The sequence below is a fragment of the Anolis sagrei genome, chromosome 4, assembly GCF_037176765.1.
Source record: "Anolis sagrei isolate rAnoSag1 chromosome 4, rAnoSag1.mat, whole genome shotgun sequence".
Classification (NCBI taxonomy): domain Eukaryota; kingdom Metazoa; phylum Chordata; class Lepidosauria; order Squamata; family Dactyloidae; genus Anolis; species Anolis sagrei.
In genome coordinates this window covers 2,342,482-2,363,623 of record NC_090024.1, presented here as the reverse complement: position 1 = coordinate 2,363,623, position 21,142 = coordinate 2,342,482, and the positions used below count along the sequence as shown (strand labels likewise).

The window sequence follows — 21,142 nt, the reverse complement described above, 5'->3', positions numbered from 1 at the left end:
TCCCTTCAATTGTGGTGCCCAGAATTGGACACAGTGTGATTCCAGGTGTGGTTTAACCAAAGCGGAATAGAGCATGGGGAGCATGACTTCCTTAGATCTAGACACTAGGCTCCTCTTGATGCAGGCCAAAATCCCATTGGCTTTTTTTGCCGCCGCATCACATTATTGGCTCATGTTTAACTTGTTGTCCACGAGGACTCCAAGATCTTTTTCACACGTCCTGCTCTCAAGCCAGGCATTGTCCCCCATTCGTTTTTTCTGCCAAAGTGGCATCTCTTGCATTTGTCCCCTTTGAACCTCATTGTGTTAATGTATTGTCGAAGGCTTTCATGGCCGGAATCACTGGGTTGTTGTAGGTTTTTTCAGGCTATATGGCCATGTTCTAGAGGCATTCTCTCCTGACGTTTCGCCTGCATCTATGGCAAGCATTCTCAGAGGTAGTGAGGTCTGTTAGAACTAGGAAAATGGGTTTATATATCTCTGGAATGACCAGGGTGGGACAAAGGACTCTTGTCTGCTGGAGCTCGGTGTGAATGTTTCAACTGACCACCTTGATTAGCATTTGATTGCCTTGCAGTGCCTGGAGCAATCTTTTGTTGAGAGGTGATTAGATGTCCTTGTTTCCTCTCTGTTGTTTTGCTGTTGTAATTTTAGAGTTTTTTAACACTGGTAGCCAGATTTTGTTCATTTTCATGGTTTCCTCCTTTCTGTTGAAATTGTCCACCTGCTTCTTGTGGATTTCAGTGGCTTCTCTGTGTAGTCTGACATGGTGGTTGTTGGTGTGGTCCAGCACTTCTGTGTTCTCCAATAATACTCTGTGTCCAGGCTGGTTCATCAGGTGCTCTGCTATGGCTGACTTCTCTGGTTGAGTTAGTCTGCAGTGCCTTTCATGTTCCTTGATGCGTATTTGGGCAATGCTGGTGCGTTTGGGGGTCCCTATGGAGACTTCTTGTCCACAGCTGCATGGTACACGGTAGACTCCAAACACATCATTGCCCAAACACAGCAGATTATTTGGACACAGCAGATTATTTGAGAACACAGAAATGCTGGGCCACTCTCACAACCACCATGTCAGACTACACAGAGAAGCCACTGAAATCCACAAGAAGCATGTGGACAATTTCAACAGAAAGGAGGAAACCATGAAAATGAACAAAATCTGGCTACCAGTATTACAAAAACTCTGAAATTACAACAGCACAACAACAGAGAGGAAACAAACAAGGACATCTAATCACTTCTCAACAAAAGATTGCCCCAGGCACTGTCAGGACATTATATGCTAATCAAGGTGGTCAGTTAGAATCATAGAATCATAGAATCAAAGAGTTGGAAGAGACCTCATGGGCCATCCAGTCCAACCCCATTCTGCCAAGAAGCAGGAATATTGCATTCAAATCACCCCTGACAGATGGCCATCCAGCCTCTGCTTAAAAGCCTCCAAAGAAGGAGCCTCCACCACACTCCCTCTGGGGCAGAGAGTTCCACTGCTGAACGGCTCTCACAGTCAGGAAGTTCTTCCTCGTGTTCAGATGGAATTTCCTCTCTTGTAGTTTGAAGCCATTGTTCCATTGCGTCCTAGTCTCCAAGGAAGCAGAAAACAAGCTTGCTCCCTCCTCCTCCCTGTGGCTTCCTCTCACATATTTATAGATAGTTGAAACATTCACACCTAGCTCCAACAGACAGGAGTCGTTTGTCCCACCCTGGTCATTCCACAGATATATAAACCCAATTTTCCCAGTTCCAACAGACCTCACTACCTCTGAGGATGCTTGCCATAAATGCAGGCGAAATGTCAGGAGAGAATGCCTCTAGGACATGGCCATATAGCCCGAAAAAACCTACAACAACCCACTCATTGTGTTAGTTTTGGCCAGTCATCTCTCTCATCTGTGATAACTGTTCTGAATCCTGCTCCTGTCCTCTGGAGTCTTGGCTCTCCCTCCCCATTTGGTCCTGTCTGCAAACTTGATGATCATGCCTTCGAACCCTTCATCTAAGTCATGAATGAAGATCCTGATCAGGACCGGGCCCAGGGGGGAACCCTTCTGATGGCACTCCACTCGTCACTTCTTTCCAGGATGAAGAGGAGGAAGCCTTGGGGGAGGAATGTCTGGAGAAATGATTATTTATTCCTTCTGCGCATGGCTCAACCACTATCTATTCATAGAATCCTAGAATCAAAGAGTTGGAAGAGACCTCCTGGGCCATCCAGTCCAACCCCATTCTGCCAAGAAGCAGGAATATTGCATTCAAATCACCCCTGACAGATGGCCATCCATCCTATTCATACACAATGCCCTGCCCAAGGTTTCCTCTTCTCTCCCAGAATCCCCTATGAGCAAACCATGTCCTCTCCTGCCACCCAGGTCCCCTTCCACACCTGCCTCACCTGGATCACCTTCTCGCAGGCGGCCCGAGCACCAGGGTCCGCCTCCCACCTGTGCAGCTCCCGCAGGACCAGGTAGGTGCCTTTCTCCCGAACCAGGTGCCGTCCCGGTTTGGTAGCCGTCAGCTGCCGTGGGGAGAAATAAACAAACATAATAATAGAGGGACAAAAGTGGGTTATTTGCTCAGATTGGACGGGTGCCCAATCTCTCTCTGGGCAAAAGGTCTGCATTCCCGAATCCCGAGGGAAAATTGTGGGTGTCAGTGGGGCAAAACTAAAGCCCAAACCTCTGGGAAAGCCCCAGGACCTGATGGAAGAGGAAAGAATCATTTCACACAAAGAAACCAGTCAAGTGTGGGGCAGACTACACCATTAAGTACAGACATGGACAAATTTTGGCCCACCCTCCAGGTGTTTTGGACTTCAACTCCCACAATCCCTAACAGCGGGAAGGACTGGATGGCCGCTGGAGGCCCCATCTACGAGGGTTGAATGAAAGTAATGCCTTCCCCTTCGTAACTGCTCAACAGATGGCAGTACCGGTATGCAGCAGGTACTGGCTTGTTCAGTAGACTCTCCTCTACAGTTCCATTATGGAGGGAAGCCTTAGCATTGAACAGTTGTGTTGTTAAAGTGCAAAGTATGGAACCCTGCACAGACGGTCAGTCAATGCGACTTAAGCAACATCTGTGGCAGGTACTGGCTTGTTCAGTAGACTCTCCTCTACAGTTCCATTTTGGTGGGAAGCCTTAGCATTGAACGGTTGTGTTGTTAAAGTGTGAAGTATGGAACCCTGCGCAGACGGTTGGTCAATGTGACTTAAGCAACGTCTGCAGCAGGTACTGGCTTGTTCAGTAGACTCTCCTCTACAGTTCCATTTTGGCGGGAAGTCTTAGCATTGAACGGTTGCGTTGTTGACGTGCAAAGTATGGAACCCTGCGCAGACGGTCAGTCAATGCGACTTAAGCAACATCTGTGGCAGGTACTGGCTTGTTAAGTAGACTCTCCTCTACAGTTCCATTTTGGAGGAAAGCTTTAGCACTGAACAGTTGTGTTGTTAAAGTGCGAAGTATGGAACCTTGCACAGATGGTTGGTCAATGCAACTTAAGCAATGTATGTGGCAGGTACTGGCTTGTTCAGTAGACTTTCCTCTACAGTTCCATTATGGCGGGAAGCCTTAGCATTGAACGGTTGTGTTGTTAAAGTGTGAAGTATGGAACCCTGCGCAGATGGTTGGTCAATGCGACTTAAGCAATGTATGTGGCAGGTACTGCCTTGTTCAGTAGACTTTCCTCTACAGTTCCATTATGGCGGGAAGCCTTAGCATTGAATGGTTGTGTTGTTAAAGTAACAAGTATGGAACCCTGCGCAGACGGTTGGTCAATGCGACTTAAGCAATGTGTAGTCATTGAATTCTTGACAGCAGAAGGTGTCACCCCAAAGGAGATTCCTCAGCTGTTTATGGTGATTGTGTGGATGTGAGGACTGTGCATCATTGGGTGAGTAAGTTTAAAGATGTTGAGGTGGGAACATCTGACTTGCGTGACAAACAAAGAGTTGGACGTCCTGTGGCAGCAACCACCGAGTTTCACAAGCAAAAGGTTGACAGGGTTGTTGTAGGTTTTTCCGGGCTATATGGCCATGGTCTAGAGGCATTATCTCCTGACGTTTCGCCTGCATCTGTGGCAAGCATCCTCAAAGGTAGTGAGGTCTGATTGATTCAGGACGATCGTCGTATCACTCAGAGAGAAATTTCAAGCATAATCGGCATTTCACAAGAACGTGTGGGTCACATTATTGCTTTGCTTGGCTATTGGAAGATCTGTGCACAATGGGTACCCAGGATGCTGATGCCTGAAATGAATGAAAGCGCACAGACTTCTTCCGTGCGCTTCAGAAAACTTGTTCATTGTTGGCAGAAATGTATCCAATTGTCTGGTGATTATGTGGAAAAGGGAATAGTGATAGTTAAAGAGTACATTCTAAGGCAGGGGTCCTCAAACTAAGACTCCAAGGTCATTTACCCGGGTCAATCTAAGGGTCAATCTAAGTCTGAAACTATTTGAAAGCACAAAACAACAACAATCCTATCTCATCAGCCAAAAGCAGGCCCACACTTCCCATTGAAATACTAATAAGTTTATGTTTGTTAAAATTGTTCTTCAATTTAGGTTCTTTCTATCACCTATGGTGGCAGTGTCCAAAGGCGAGAGAGTTCTGGAAGACCATACACAACGAATGTAGGAAAATCCTTAAGACAAATTACCCAATGTGTCCAGAAGCGTATTTATTAGGAATGTACGATAATTCTGTTTTTCCTGATACTAACTCAGAAAAGTTGTTTACTTTCTTAGCAACCGCAGCCAGGATGACATTCGCAAGCTTGTGGAAGCAAGACAAGATACCCACCATTAGGCAATGGCGGGATAAAGTCCTGGACATCCAGGAAATGGATGAGCTGACGTTCTGGCTAAGACAGAACAATGGACGAGGATCTGTGATGACCAACTGGAGCTTGTTTAAGACTTATATGGAAAAGGAAACACAGCAATAGGAAATTATTAATATCTGAAAAATGGAGGATGATATAGATGTAATAGAAATACAGTATTATGAAATGATATGACAATGAATGAAAATGAGGGGAAGTCGGTTTTAACAGTAGAGAGGGGAGGGGGAGGGGAGAGGAGGGGGGAGGAGATGGGGGTTTGTTGGGGTCATTGCTTGTAGGTGTTATCACGACATGTCTGCTCTGTCTATTGTAACCTGCACTCCATGTCTGTACGTTATATGTATGTAGATAGTATATCTCATGTTTGTCTTCTTAGTGTAATGTTCTATATGTCTTATCTTTTTATATGACAAACTCAATAAAATATTATAAAAAAAATTGTTCTTCAATTTAATTATTGTGTTGTTTTTAAGTGTTTTTTGCATTACAAATAAGATACGTGCAGTGCGCATAGGAATTCATTCCTGTTTTTTTCAAATTATAATCCAGCCCTCCAACAGTTTGAGGGACTGTGACCTGGCCCTCTGTTTACAAAGTTTGTGGACCCCTGTTCTAAGGATTATTCCTGTGTTTGATTTATTAAAATATTCCCATCCAAACCCAAGTAACGAAGGTGGAGGCATTACTTTTCATTCAACCCTCGCAACTCTACGGTTCCATGGCATGTTCTTACCAGCATGATGGCCTCCAGAAGCATCTTGCGGATGTCCGGGTCGGGTTCCCGTTCCTTCTCTGGCGGCAAGTACTGCAGGTCCAGAGGCAGCTCTGGAAAGACGGAGAAGTGGAGATGGAGATGGACACCCCGAAAGAGAGATGGGAATGATGGGAATAGCAACCTTTCAAGCCTCCACTAACTGTTTGTTAATGTATATACCATTGTTAGCTTGCATTCTATGTGTGTTCTGTCGCGTGCTGGGCCTGTAAAAAAATTCCTTTAGAACAGGATGTGCAACCTTTGCCCAGCGGGAAGCCAGGGGCCCCAAAGAGAAGAACTTAGAGGTTTTCCACCACAAATAGTCTTTAGATGGCTTGTGACGTATAACAAAGCCCTTTATTAACGAACAATCAAACAGAAACTTCTCTTGTCTTCAGAAAGTTAAACAAATGATTCCAGGCTTTTATGCAACTGGTGGCGTCCTAATCTTGCCCACGAAGGACAGGCAATTGTCTTCAATAACTAATTCTTTGGAAAGGAAAATCCCCTTTTTAACTTCTCCCAGGCTGACTGTAATCTAATTCTTACTGATGTGGGCTCCGCTACTGGGTCGAATTGCATCTCGAACGCCGAGTGGACCTACCAGTAAGGCTAATAGATTCTCCAGCTGGAGTTCTTTGGTCTTTAGGGTTGTTTCCCTGGAAATCTTTGGACACGTCCTGTACATTAACTTTCCTTGACGAGACTAACTAAAAAATGGCTCCCTTCCCTTCCCAATTGCCCTGAGAAAGGGGCGGGACCAAAACTTAACAATGATGGACAGGTGACTTGCCCTATGACTGCAACCAAAGGAAGCCACCTTTCTGCAGAACTCTGAAGCCTAGGACCGCAAGCAAACATTTAATACAAAGCAAATAAAGTTGGAGCTCCTGGTACAGCCGTACCAGCACAATGTGTATGTTGATTTGCCAGTTTGACTTATCTCTTTGATGTGGGAAGAGTTATAGATGTGATTATACTGAGCATTGTGCAAACTCCGGACTCCATTTTGTGTTCGGTTTGCTTTTGGACTTCAGTGAGATAGATGTGTTTACTCATGGACTTCAATGAAGTAAGTCTGCTTACCACTTCATTGGAGGTGGATGTGCGTGCTTTCAGACTTTAGTGAGTACAGATAAGCTTAAAGACATTTAAAGACTATGTGACTGTATACAAGCTTGTTAGTAAACAAGATATGCTATTTTTCAAAGAAGACTACTTTGTCTCTTGAGTGCATGTTTTATGGGATTGTACATATTTTTGGGTGACAACAAATGACGACTGCAAATTCTGCTTCAAACAAACATCATCCTCTACTAAGCAGATATATTTGTGTAGTGGCCTGTCTTTCTACTTGGCCGTTGAAAGACATGGTTCCTCAGTTTAACAGCTGAGCTACCTGTGTGCTATTACATTAATGTTTTATGAATATCATTTGTCTTAAGGCTTCACTTCTAACTTTTGACTTGTGGCTTTCAAGTAGTCTCTAATGTTCATGGAAATTCACATTTCGCCAAATGGAAGTGACATCATTTTTACCTTTGCAATAAGGTTATGGTGCACTGGACTTTCCAACAGATTATGGACATTCCAATAGCCCAGACCCCTATCCCTTGGAGCTCCAGCCCCACAGGCTTGGGGTGGCCCCAGAAGGGTGGGCTGCCTGCCACCTCCCAGGGAAACAGAGCCCTCTGGCACAAACTGACCACACATTCACAAGTATTTGGGGAGGACTCACTTTCCATCTCATCGTCCGGGAACTCCTCTGGACCGGCCAAAGGGAGGAGGAGGAAGGGCAGCAGGTCCACCTCTTCGCCGAGGAGCCACTCGTGGCAACCTGGGAAAAACAAAGGGGCTCCCATTAGGATTTGGGTGGCAATTGTTGAGGCACCAAATAGGTCTAGTTCTGATTCCCAATCAAAAACTAGAAACGAGAAGTTAAAAATACACCTTCACCATGTGGAGCCATGGAGAAGTCTGATCTGGCCACGGTGGTCCACGCTCTTGTCACATCCCGGTTGGATTACTGCAACGCACTCTACGTGGGGTTGCCTTTGAAGACTGCTCGGAAACTTCAATTAGTCCAGCGAGAAGCAGCCAGATTGCTCACCGGAGCGGCGTACAGGGAGCATACCACCCCCCTGTTGCGTCAGCTCCACTGGCTGCCGATCCAATTCCGAGCACAATTCAAAGTGCTGGTTTTGACCTACAAAACCCTATACGGTTCCGGCCCAGTGTATCTGTCCGAACGGATCTCCCTCTATGTCCCACCTCGAAGTTTAAGATCTTCTGGGGAGGTCCTGCTCTCGACCCCGCCACTCTCACAAGTGAGGTTGGCGGGGACGAGGAGCAGGGCCTTCTCAGTGGTGGCCCCTCACCTGTGGAACTCACTCCCCGGGGAGATTAGATCGACATCCTCCCTCTTATCATTCAGGAAAAAACTGAAGACCTGGATGTGGGACCAAGCCTTCGGGCATCCTGGCAGCTAAAGGAAAAACCCGACGATGAGCAGGAATTGATGAAATGGAATGGACACTCGGAACTCTAAATACTGAGCATGAGATTGTTTATGCCTTCGATATTGTATTGATGTTTTAACCTGTTAAATTGCTTAAATTGTTTTGTATGTTTTGTATAATGTGACAAAGGCATCGAATTGTGCCTTCGCTGTAAGCCGCCCTGAGTCCCCCCTCGGGGGTGAGAAGGGCGGGGTATAAGTAATTGAAATAAATAATAAATAATAAACTCAACAGGTTCCTGGACCATCTCAACAGCATCCACCCAAACATATGGTTCAGATATGTGGATGACACCTTCACCATTTGGAGCCTTGGAGAAGAAGAACTCAACAGGTTCCTGGACCATCTCAACAGCATCCACCCAAACATATGGTTCAGATATGTGGATGACACCTTCACCATTTGGAGCCATGGAGAAGAAGAACTCAACAGGTTCCTGGACCATCTCAACAGCATCCACCCAAACATATGGTTCAGATATGTGGATGACACCTTCACCATTTGGAGCCATGGAGAAGAACAACTCAACAGGTTCCTGGACCATCTCAACAGCATCCACCCAAACATATGGTTCAGATATGTGGATGACACCTTCACCATTTGGAGCCATGGAGAAGAAGAACTCAACAGGTTCCTGGACCATCTCAACAGCATCCACCCAAACATATGGTTCAGATATGTGGATGACACCTTCACTATTTGGAGCCATGGAGAAGAAGAACTCAACAGGTTCCTGGACCATCTCAACAGCATCCACCCAAACATATGGTTCAGATATGTGGATGACACCTTCACCATTTGGAGCCATGGAGAAGAAGAACTCAACAGGTTCCTGGACCATCTCAACAGCATCCACCCAAGCATATGGTTCAGATATGTGGATGACACCTTCACCATGTGGAGCCATGGAGAAGAACAACTCAACAGGTTCCTGGACCATCTCAACAGCATCCACCCAAGCATATGGTTCAGATATGTGGATGACACCTTCACCATTTGGAGCCATGGAGAAGAACAACTCAACAGGTTCCTGGACCATCTCAACAGCATCCACCCAAACATATGGTTCAGATATGTGGATGACACCTTCACCATTTGGAGCCATGGAGAAGAAGAACTCAACAGGTTCCTGGACCATCTCAACAGCATCCACCCAAGCATATGGTTCAGATATGTGGATGACACCTTCACCATGTGGAGCCATGGAGAAGAACAACTCAACAGGTTCCTGGACCATCTCAACAGCATCCACCCAAGCATATGGTTCAGATATGTGGATGACACCTTCACCATTTGGAGCCATGGAGAAGAACAACTCAACAGGTTCCTGGACCATCTCAACAGCATCCACCCAAACATATGGTTCAGATATGTGGATGACACCTTCACCATTTGGAGCCATGGAGAAGAAGAACTCAACAGGTTCCTGGACCATCTCAACAGCATCCACCCAAACATATGGTTCAGATATGTGGATGACACCTTCACTATTTGGAGCCATGGAGAAGAACAACTCAACAGGTTCCTGGACCATCTCAACAGCATCCACCCAAACATATGGTTCAGATATGTGGATGACACCTTCACCATTTGGAGCCATGGAGAAGAAGAACTCAACAGGTTCCTGGACCATCTCAACAGCATCCACCCAAACATATGGTTCAGATATGTGGATGACACCTTCACCATTTGGAGCCATGGAGAAGAAGAACTCAACAGGTTCCTGGACCATCTCAACAGCATCCACCCAAACATATGGTTCAGATATGTGGATGACACCTTCACTATTTGGAGCCATGGAGAAGAACAACTCAACAGGTTCCTGGACCATCTCAACAGCATCCACCCAAACATATGGTTCAGATATGTGGATGACACCTTCACCATTTGGAGCCATGGAGAAGAACAACTCAACAGGTTCCTGGACCATCTCAACAGCATCCACCCAAACATATGGTTCAGATATGTGGATGACACCTTCACTATTTGGAGCCATGGAGAAGAACAACTCAACAGGTTCCTGGACCATCTCAGCAGCATCCACCCAAACATATGGTTCAGATATGTGGATGACACCTTCACCATTTGGAGCCATGGAGAAGAACAACTCAACAGGTTCCTGGACCATCTCAACAGCATCCACCCAAGCATATGGTTCAGATATGTGGATGACACCTTCACCATGTGGAGCCATGGAGAAGAACAACTCAACAGGTTCCTGGACCATCTCAACAGCATCCACCCAAGCATATGGTTCAGATATGTCGATGACACCTTCACCATTTGGAGCCATGGAGAAGAACAACTCAACAGGTTCCTGGACCATCTCAACAGCATCCACCCAAACATATGGTTCAGATATGTGGATGACACCTTCACCATTTGGAGCCATGGAGAAGAAGAACTCAACAGGTTCCTGGACCATCTCAACAGCATCCACCCAAACATATGGTTCAGATATGTGGATGACACCTTCACTATTTGGAGCCATGGAGAAGAACAACTCAACAGGTTCCTGGACCATCTCAACAGCATCCACCCAAACATATGGTTCAGATATGTGGATGACACCTTCACCATTTGGAGCCATGGAGAAGAACAACTCAACAGGTTCCTGGACCATCTCAACAGCATCCACCCAAGCATATGGTTCAGATATGTGGATGACACCTTCACCATGTGGAGCCATGGAGAAGAACAACTCAACAGGTTCCTGGACCATCTCAACAGCATCCACCCAAGCATATGGTTCAGATATGTGGATGACACCTTCACCATTTGGAGCCATGGAGAAGAACAACTCAACAGGTTCCTGGACCATCTCAACAGCATCCACCCAAACATATGGTTCAGATATGTGGATGACACCTTCACCATTTGGAGCCATGGAGAAGAACAACTCAACAGGTTTCTGGACCATCTCAACAGCATCCACCCAAACATATGGTTCAGATATGTGGATGACACCTTCACCATTTGGAGCCATGGAGAAGAAGAACTCAACAGGTTCCTGGACCATCTCAACAGCATCCACCCAAACATATGGTTCAGATATGTGGATGACACCTTCACTATTTGGAGCCATGGAGAAGAACAACTCAACAGGTTCCTGGACCATCTCAACAGCATCCACCCAAACATATGGTTCAGATATGTGGATGACACCTTCACCATTTGGAGCCATGGAGAAGAACAACTCAACAGGTTCCTGGACCATCTCAACAGCATCCACCCAAGCATATGGTTCAGATATGTGGATGACACCTTCACCATGTGGAGCCATGGAGAAGAACAACTCAACAGGTTCCTGGACCATCTCAACAGCATCCACCCAAGCATATGGTTCAGATATGTCGATGACACCTTCACCATTTGGAGCCATGGAGAAGAACAACTCAACAGGTTCCTGGACCATCTCAACAGCATCCACCCAAACATATGGTTCAGATATGTGGATGACACCTTCACCATTTGGAGCCATGGAGAAGAACAACTCAACAGGTTCCTGGACCATCTCAACAGCATCCACCCAAACATATGGTTCAGATATGTGGATGACACCTTCACCATTTGGAGCCATGGAGAAGAAGAACTCAACAGGTTCCTGGACCATCTCAACAGCATCCACCCAAACATATGGTTCAGATATGTGGATGATACCTTCACTATTTGGAGCCATGGAGAAGAACAACTCAACAGGTTCCTGGACCATCTCAACAGCATCCACCCAAACATATGGTTCAGATATGTGGATGACACCTTCACCATTTGGAGCCATGGAGAAGAACAACTCAACAGGTTCCTGGACCATCTCAACAGCATCCACCCAAGCATATGGTTCAGATATGTCGATGACACCTTCACCATTTGGAGCCATGGAGAAGAACAACTCAACAGGTTCCTGGACCATCTCAACAGCATCCACCCAAACATATGGTTCAGATATGTGGATGACACCTTCACCATTTGGAGCCATGGAGAAGAACAACTCAACAGGTTCCTGGACCATCTTAACAGCATCCACCCAAACATCCAGTTCACCATGGAAAAAGAAAATGAAGGAAGACTGCCTTTTCTAGATGTCCTAGTCATCCGCAAACCAGATCAACCATTGGGTCACATCATTTACAGAAAGCCCACACACACAGAGATAGATCTACATCAAAACGCCAACCATCACCCAAGTCAAAAAAGAAGCCTCATTCAAGCCTTGGCAGACTGGGCAAAAAAATCTGTAAAGCCCACCTCCTCCAAGATGAACTGAACCCCCTCAACTGGGCTCTCCAGGCCAAGGGAGACTCCACCTCAAGCATCAGAAGAGCTGCAAGACCACCGAGAAGAAGCCACGAGAGTAAAGATGAAGATCCTCCCAGAGGAAAAGGGTTCTCACCATACGTCAAGGGAACCACTGACCACAGAGGGAAGCTGATGAGGAAACACAACATACAAACCACTTACAGACCCGACAAGAAAATCCAACCAATGCTCCGTTCAGCAAAGGACAAGAGGGATCCTCTCACTTCTGCAGGAGTCCACTGTGTACCATGCAGATGTGGACAAGTCTACAGAGGGACCACCAAACGCAGCAGCATTGGCCAAAAACGGATCAAGCGACATGAAAGGCACTGCAGACTCCTTCAACCAGAGAAGTCAGCCATAGCAAAGCACCCATGTGAACCAACCTGGACACAGCATTTTATTTGAGAACACAAAAATGCTGGACCACACCAACAACCACCATGTCAGGCTACACAGAGAAGCCACTGAAATCCACAAGAAGCAGGTGGATAATTTCAACAGAAAGGAGGAAACCATGAAAATGAGCAAAATCTGGCTACCAGTATTTAAAAAAACTCTAAAATTGCAACAGCAAAACAGCAGAGAGGAAGCAGGCAGGGACATCTAATCACCTCTCAACAAAAGTTTGCTCCAGGCACAGTCAGCCCATTGTATGCTTATTTATTTATCGTGTCATTTGCAACCAGAACATTGTATTACATTTCTAACAGAACAAAACAAACAAACAGATTAAAAAACACACACAAATTTTGCAAACTTGGTAGCTGGTACAGAAGTATTGTATGCTAATCAAGGTGATCAGTTGAAACATTCACACCTAGTTCCAGCAGACAAGAGTCCTTTGTCCCACCCTGGTCATTCCACAGATATATAAACCCTTTTTCCTATTTTCAACAGACCTCACTACCTCTGAGGATGCTTGCCACAGATGCAGGCGAAACATCAGGAGAGAATGCCTCTAGACCACGGCCATACAGCCCAAAAAAACCTACAACAACCCACTAAAAATACAGAGTTTCCTCGCTACTTCGTGATTTGTTGGGACTCAGCCTGTGTGTGAACTTGAGCCTGAATCTCTGATTGTATTGCCTAATGTTGATAATATTGATGCTAATTTTGATGGGCCCAGTTTGGATAGCAAGCCTGAAGTGATCAATGAGGACGAGGCTCAAGATGGAGACACTTTGGGCAGTAAAAATCCTACAGGCTTTGATTTAGAGGCTTCAAGGGAAAAGCCAAGTTCTCATGAGAAAGTTGCTGAGAGGAGAAAATCCACTCCCGTTTCCTTCTTTGGCCCGAGCTTGCAAGATAACTTGACACCTGGTCAGGTCAATGACAACAGCCGCAGTTTGGAGATAAGCCAGAACCGCAGGGAGACTCAATGTTTACGTAGGTCCGAGAGAATCCGACAACTGAAACCAAAGATTAGAGTTAGTCGGAATCAGTTTTTGGGATTTAAGAGTGGCTGTGAGGGGGATTTCCTCAGACCAAGCATTGTTTAGTATCAAAATACAAACCTCCTGGGTTTTCCAGTTTCCAGTGGTCTGGTCTCTAAGGGAATTTCTGGCTTCCTAAACCAAGGTGTGGTGTATGAATGACAAGAGGGCCCTGTTTCCTACGCTGGAGTGCAACACGGTTCGCTTTTCACGGATTTGCTGTTTCATGGTTTTCGTCCTTGCTACTCACTGGGCCGAGTCCTGGTTCTGTCACCAGGACGTGGCCCAGTGAGTAGTGAGTGAGCAAGGGAGGGCGGATGAGTGAGTGAGGGGGCTGCAAAGGCAGAAGCAGTGGCAGAAGCAGGAGCCTGGCTGCCTCTTCCAGCCTCCTGCTTATTTTATTTATTTACTTTACTTATATACCGCTGTTCTCAGCCCGAAGGCGACTCACAGCGGTTCACAACAAATAAGAACAGCAAAAATTCAATGCTACAGTGTAAAAACAGTTAACAACCTAACATATCAAAACGATCTTGACAGATTAGAGAGATGGGCCAAAACTAACAAAATGAAGTTCAACAGTGACAAATGCAAGATACCCCACTTTGGCAGAAAAAATGAAATGCAAAGAGACAGAATGGGGGACAAGGCCTGGCTCGAGAGCAGTACGTGTGAAAAAGATCTTGGAGTCCTCGTAGACAACAAGTTAAACATGAGCCAGGAATGTGATGTGGCGGCAAAAAAAGCCAATGGGATTTTGGCCTGTGTGATGTCTCGGCCTGTTTATTTCTCAGTTGGACTGTTCCATTTTACCAAGTTTAGGGGAGAGCTTAGGTTCCCCCTAGAGGCCGAGTTCGGTTGGTGCAGCCCATTCTGACTCAGAGCCAGAATGGGCTGGTTATAGAACTTCGTTTCCCATTCTTTGTTAGTCTTAGTTTATAGATAGTTGCCAGATAGTGTCTGGTCTGGCCTAGCAATTTGAACAGGCCATCCTAATAGTATTTGCCAGAGTTTATAGATAGATAGTTTGTAAATGCCTTATAGATAGATAGAATAGATAGTATTTGCCTTAGAGTTTATAGATAGATAGTTTGTATTTGCCCTATAGATAGATAGTTATAGATAGTTTAGATAGTACATACCCCAGAGTTTATAGAGTATTTACCTCATAGAAATTATAGTTGTTTTTTACCTCAGATTCACACCTTTGTACATTGTTGTAATTCACCTTGATTATTTAGTAAACAATTGTTAAACTTAATCTTGTTTATAGAGTTTTATTTTGGGGAAATAATAGTAATTAGGGCATACCGATGGTCACTGGGAAAATAGCCAGACACATTTAGTTTTCTCATTAGATCTTCCTGGTGTGCCATCACAGTGATTAGGATCCTGATCGGCTTGTAGCCGTTTCAGATTGCTTATAGAAAGTTATAAGAGAGAGCCCACTCCCTGCAAAGGGGGTGTGAGAGAAGAAAAGCACTGTTTTCACAGTGATTAGGTGCCTGATCGGCCTTGTAGCCAATTCGGATTGCTTATAGAGAGAGCCCACTCCCTCAGTGTGTGTGTGAGAGAAAAAGGCACTGTTTCCACTTTTCCATTGGAAGGTGTAGCAACGTTGTGGGAATACTTGGGTGAAGTGTTGCTAAATTGAATACTTTTATAGTAAGGAGAGTTAGGGGCAGCTTTTAAAGTAAAAAAGCTGCCTGCCTGCCCTTTTTAAAGATATTGGAGGCTTGTTTCCTGTCAGAGAGTGAAAAGGGCAAGGCTAGCAGCTGCTATTTGTCTTAAGGGGGCATTTGGCGCCAAAAGGGTTTTTTACAGTTTGGCAGCCATTTTGTGTTCATCCTTTAAGCCTACTATAGTAACATCAGAACTGTGACAGCCTTATTGTCCCCTCAAAAAGAAGCGGCAGCCATTTTGCCTATATAGATTTCTATGGGATTTGTGCTTATAGTTTTGAAAGAGCGGGAAAAGGTGTTTTGGGGCCTGTTTTTGCATTTTTCTGAGGAAAAGGAGTTACAATACTCTTTTACCTATTCCTGTAAATTGTTGTTTTGCTGTTATAGCATAGGTGGTGACAGCAGGCTGTGTGAACATTTTGCCTCACACTCAGTCCTCTTCACCCATATAGAGTTGTTGCCTCGGCAACCAGCAAACAACAAGAATGGATGGGCTTTCTGATGGAAGTGCAGACAGACATGTACACATTTCCCGTTCACATAGGGTTAGGCACCCCACAGAGAAGGCCCAACAGCTGTTGCTAGAAAGGGAAAGTCATTTAATTGTGAAGGCAGAAAGTGCTTGGAAACACGTGCAGTATAGCATGAACACCTTGTCAGCCTCCAAAGACCCTGAGGTAATAGCAGTGCACAAAGAAGAGCTCCAGGATAGCTTTTTACTCTGGAAAACTAGTATAGAAAGGCAACAACAAGTCCTTACAAACATCAATGATGATGATGCCCAAGCAAGACTGCAAGCATTGTCATTGGACTATCAAAGTAAAGAAAGAAAGTTTAATGCCGTGCTTGAAGCTGTACAGTTTCGGCTTCAGGGATTTCAGCTGAGGGAGGCTTACTCTTTATCCCCTCCTAGAAGTCCCAAGTCCAGCAAGGGTTTCTACCCTCAGTATCCTTTCAGTGTCAAAAGTTATGTCACACACAGATCACATAGATCAAATTCCAGTAGTGCAGCATCTCAACATTTCAAAGAAGTTGAGAGGATGAAGCTCAAGGCACAAATCTTGCAGGCAGGCAGAGGCTGAATCGGCTATGGCTGCCAAAGAGCTTGTCTTCTCTCAACTAGAAGCTGATCAGGCCATACAGCAAGCTGAAATGGAAGCCCAGTTATCAGCTTTACAAAGCAAAAGAAATATAACTGAAAAAGCTAAAGAAGCGGCCAAGCTTGCTGTTAAGGCAAAAATTCTTGCCAAAGCTTTTCAGGACGAGTTTATTCCTGAAAATGTTAGGCTGCTGCCTCAGGAGGATATCGAATCAAAGATATCATTTCTTCTCCTGTCTGACAAAGATGTCACCACCAAAGAGCTAAGCCCTATCTATACCAACACAATAGAGGATCTGCCTAATGCGGAGGGGGAAAGATCTGCACCTCAGCATAACCATCAGCCATCAGCATCAGTCTTTCATGAAGATGAGGGTCCTGTCAAAGTGCAGAAGTCTACAGCGGGGAGCCAGTCCTTTATGCTCTCCACCTGTTCCCCTGTTCCTGCCACCTGGCCCCTCCCTGACCCCAAACCTGAGAAAGAAGTTAAAGTGGAGTTTTTGGACAATGCACCTTGTGTCCAGAATTCCTTCGCCAATCAAACCATAGCCTCAGGTGTGTCTCCTTTGGGTCAGGGCGAAGGTGCAGAACGGGAAAAGGCAGTGTTTTCTGCACCAAATCAAATGTTTTTCATGCCATCTGTGGCCTGGAACCCCTCCTTCTTCAAAAGCCCCAAGAGAGACTTAAAAGATAAGGGTGATGATTTGAGCTTCTCCAAAGAAGAGCAAAGACTTCTGGACATACCAAGCAAAGAAGGAGTGCAGTCGGAAGAGGGAAGCTGGATAGCTCCCCTTCCCTTTAAAGACAATAAGCCTGACGAAGTGAGATCAGCCTTTGACTCAAGTGATACATCTGGCACTCCACCTAGCCTTCCACACTCACAGCAGGTGCTGCTTGCCAAAACTGTTGAGAAAGAGGCTCCATGTTCCAGTGGCTGCAACCCAGATTTTCTGGGGTCCAGTGCTCATGCATTCCATTGTGATTCTGAGCAGCTTGAGGCGACAGAGGCAGTGTCCCCTGAAGCATTGCCATCCCACAAGAAGGCATTGCTTAAAGAGTCAGCTTGTCAGGATTCCATTCCTTGGGAGCTGAACACTGTGTCTGATACCAGCAATAGGCCAGATAGCAACAAGAGCATTTCCTGTGCTGAGCCAAGTCGGTGGATTCATGTTGCCGCTGAGGAGAGACCTGCAGACATCATTTCCCGAGGGGCGTCTGCTCGGAGGTTGCTGCGTTCCAGCTGGCTGTTGGGTTCCGAATGCCTCGCAGACCCAGGTTCTTCAAAGGACAACACCTTTCCAGAGCTTCCTGAGTCAACTCCAGAGAAGAAAGGTTTGACAGCACTCCAACGAGGACATCAAGGTATGAGACATTGCTTTAAAGGACCAAAGTGCTTCCTGGAACTATTGGCTTATGGGTGTCACCCAAGAAGAGTGTCCAAGTGTGGATGACCATATCAGGAAGACTCCAATCAAGACGGACACCAACTGAAAGACTGATACTCACCAAAGACTTTTCACAGACTTGGTGGTTTATTAAAGGTTTAAAGTTTATTGTATGTAATTGTATAAAGTGATTTGTTATAGTTTGTATATGCAAATTTGTTCCAAATTTGAGCGGGGAGTGTGATGTCTCGGCCTGTTTATTTCTCAGTTGGACTGTTCCATTTTACCAAGTTTAGGGGAGAGCTTAGGTTCCCCCTAGAGGCCGAGTTCGGTTGGTGCAGCCCATTCTGACTCAGAGCCAGAATGGGCTGGTTATAGAACTTCGTTTCCCATTCTTTGTTAGTCTTAGTTTATAGATAGTTGCCAGATAGTGTCTGGTCTGGCCTATCTATACCAAATTATATTATAGTTGTTTTTTACCTCAGATTCACACCTTTGTACATTGTTGTAATTCACCTTGATTATTTAGTAAACAATTGTTAAACTTAATCTTGTTTATAGAGTTTTATTTTGGGGAAATAATAGTAATTAGGGCATACCGATGGTCACTGGGAAAATAGCCAGACACATTTAGTTTTCTCATTAGATCTTCCTGGTGTGCCATCACAGCCTGCATCAATAGGAGCATAGTGTCTAGATCTAAGGAAGTAACGCTACCCCTCTATTCTGCTTTGGTTAGACCACATCTGGAATATTGTGTCCAATTCTGGGCACCACAATTCAAGAGAGATATTGACAAGCTGGAATGTGTCCAGAGGAGAATGACTGAAATGATCAAGGGTCTGGAGGACAAGCCCTATGAGGAGCGGCTTAGGGAACTGGGCATGTTTAGCCTGAAGAAGAGAAGGCTGAGAGGAGATATGATAGCCATGTATAAATATGTGAGAGGAAGCCACAGGGAGGAGGAGGGAGCAAGCTTGTTTTCTGCTTCCCTGGAGACTAGGACGCAATGGAACAATGGCTTCAAACTACAAGAGAGGAGATTCCATCTGAACATGAGGAAGAACTTCCTGACTGTGAGAGCCGTTCAGCAGTGGAACTCTCTGCCCCGGAGTGTGGTGGAGGCTCCTTCTTTGGAAGCTTTTTAAGCAGAGGCTGGATGGCCATCTGTCAGGGGTGATTTGAATGCAATATTCCTGCTTCTTGGCAGAATGGGGTTGGACTGGATGGCCCATGAGGTCTCTTCCAACTCTTTGATTCTATGATTCTGTGATTCTATGATTCTATATTACATAATCAATAAACAATTACTACAATAACCATTCACTATTCACTGTCGTTTCATCATCAAAAACATGATCCAGATTCGTCATCCATTATTCCGTTCCAATGTTCATTAACCAATCATTGCAGTAATTATTCGAACGCCTGCTCAAACAGCCAGGTCTTCACTTTCCTGCGGAATACCATTCGAGATGGTGCTAGCCTAATGTCCGTAGGAAGGGCGTTCCACAGCTGAGGAGCCACCACCGAGAAGGCCCTATCTCTCGTCCCCGCCAGCCGAGCTTGAGAAGCAGGCGGGATCGAGAGCAGGATCTCCCCGGAAGATCTCAAAGTCCTGGTGGGTTCATAGGCAGAGTTGCGGTCGGATAGGTAGCTTGGGCCCGAACCGTTTAGGGCTTTAAAGGCCAACGCCAGCACTTTGAATTCAGCCCGGTAGCAGATCGGTAGCCAGTGGAGTTGGCGCAACAGGGGGGTTGTATGCTCCCTGCGCTCCGCTCCTGTTAACATCATGGCTGCCGAGCGTTGGACTAGTTGGAGCTTCTGAGCCATCTTCAAAGGCAACCCCACGTAGACAGCGTTGTGTTACGCAGAATCAATTTGTTGCGCAGTAGCAATGTCCAACATGCCCAGAAACCCAATGCCAAAGACACAGACCAGTCAGAAGAAATAATATAGTAGAACTTTACTCTTGGTTGCAGAGTTGAAAACAAAACAGCTTGGCACACTTACATAGTCTCTGTAAGTAATACAGAATAAATCTTCTGTGTTATAAATCATAGAGCATAACAAAATAAAACATGGTTACTTCACCATAGCATAAGCTTCTTGCTTCTGCTCTCCAGCAAATCAAACTTCCAACTGCCAGCCGTCTGCACAAGCCTCAAATTGTTACATTTAAAAGGTGTGGCCTAGCTAGCATTCTGCAGCTGCAGTTAATCATTAATACCCTTGCAAGGCTTGCAAGGCTTTTCTGCAAGGCTTTCTTTAACACACACACACACTGGGCTTAAAGCAATATACCGTAATACGTTGCAGCAGTCTAAACGGGATGTAACCAGAGCGTGGACTACCGTGGCCAAGTCAGACTTCCCAAGGTATGGGCGCAGTTGGCGCACAAGCTTTAGCTGTGCAAATGCTCCCCTGGTCACTGACGAAACCTGGGGTTCCAGGCTCAGCGATGAGTCCAGGGTCACACCCAAACTGTGAACCTGCGTCTTCAGGGGGAGTGCGGCCCCATCCAGCACAGGCTGTAACCCTATGCTCTGTTCGGCCTTGCAACTGACCAGTTCTGCGGCTATCTCCGCTTCTGCGGCTCTCCCTCGCTCGCTCGCTCATTATTCACCGGGCCGAATCCTGGTTCTGTCACCAAGTCCCGGCTTGGTGAGTAGCGAGGGAGGGCGGGTGAGCAAGCAAGGGAAGGAGGGCCACAAAGGCAGTAGCAGTAGCAGAGGCAGGAGCCTGGAAGAGGTGGCCAGGCTCCTGCTTCTGCCACTGCTCTTGCTGTTCTTGCTCGCTCACTCACTCACTCTTCCTCACTTGCTCACTCACCAGGACTGGTCCCGGTGGGAGAACCAGGACTCACTCTGGTGAGAACTGAGCGAGAGGGAGTGGGTGAGCGAGCGAGTGAGAAGGGTGGCAAAGGCAGCAGTGGCTGCAGACACAGGAGCTTGGTTGCCTCTTCCAAGCTCCTGCTTCTGCTGCCACCTTCCCTCGCTCACTCACTCACCAGGACGGATTGCAGTGGCAGAATTGGGGCTTGGCTTAGTAAGTGAACGAGCAATGGAGAAAAGGGTGAGGGAGCAAATGAGGGAGGGCAGAGGGTGGCAAAGGTGGCAGTGG

The 21,142-nt window shown here is 46.0% G+C and overlaps 1 protein-coding gene across 1 annotated transcript in view; it reads right to left on the bottom strand.

Annotated features, from left to right (window-relative positions):
- HGH1 (HGH1 homolog) overlaps positions 1–21,142 on the bottom strand; it is a 31,230-nt gene that overhangs the window by 4,435 nt on the left and 5,653 nt on the right. Inside the window, exons 4-6 of the mRNA XM_060772801.2 lie at positions 7,338–7,436; positions 5,579–5,670; positions 2,396–2,518 (exon numbers count right to left, since the gene is read on the bottom strand). Coding sequence (XP_060628784.2) covers positions 2,396–2,518; positions 5,579–5,670; positions 7,338–7,436 — 314 coding nt within the window. The remainder of the gene's footprint in view (positions 1–2,395; positions 2,519–5,578; positions 5,671–7,337; positions 7,437–21,142) is intronic.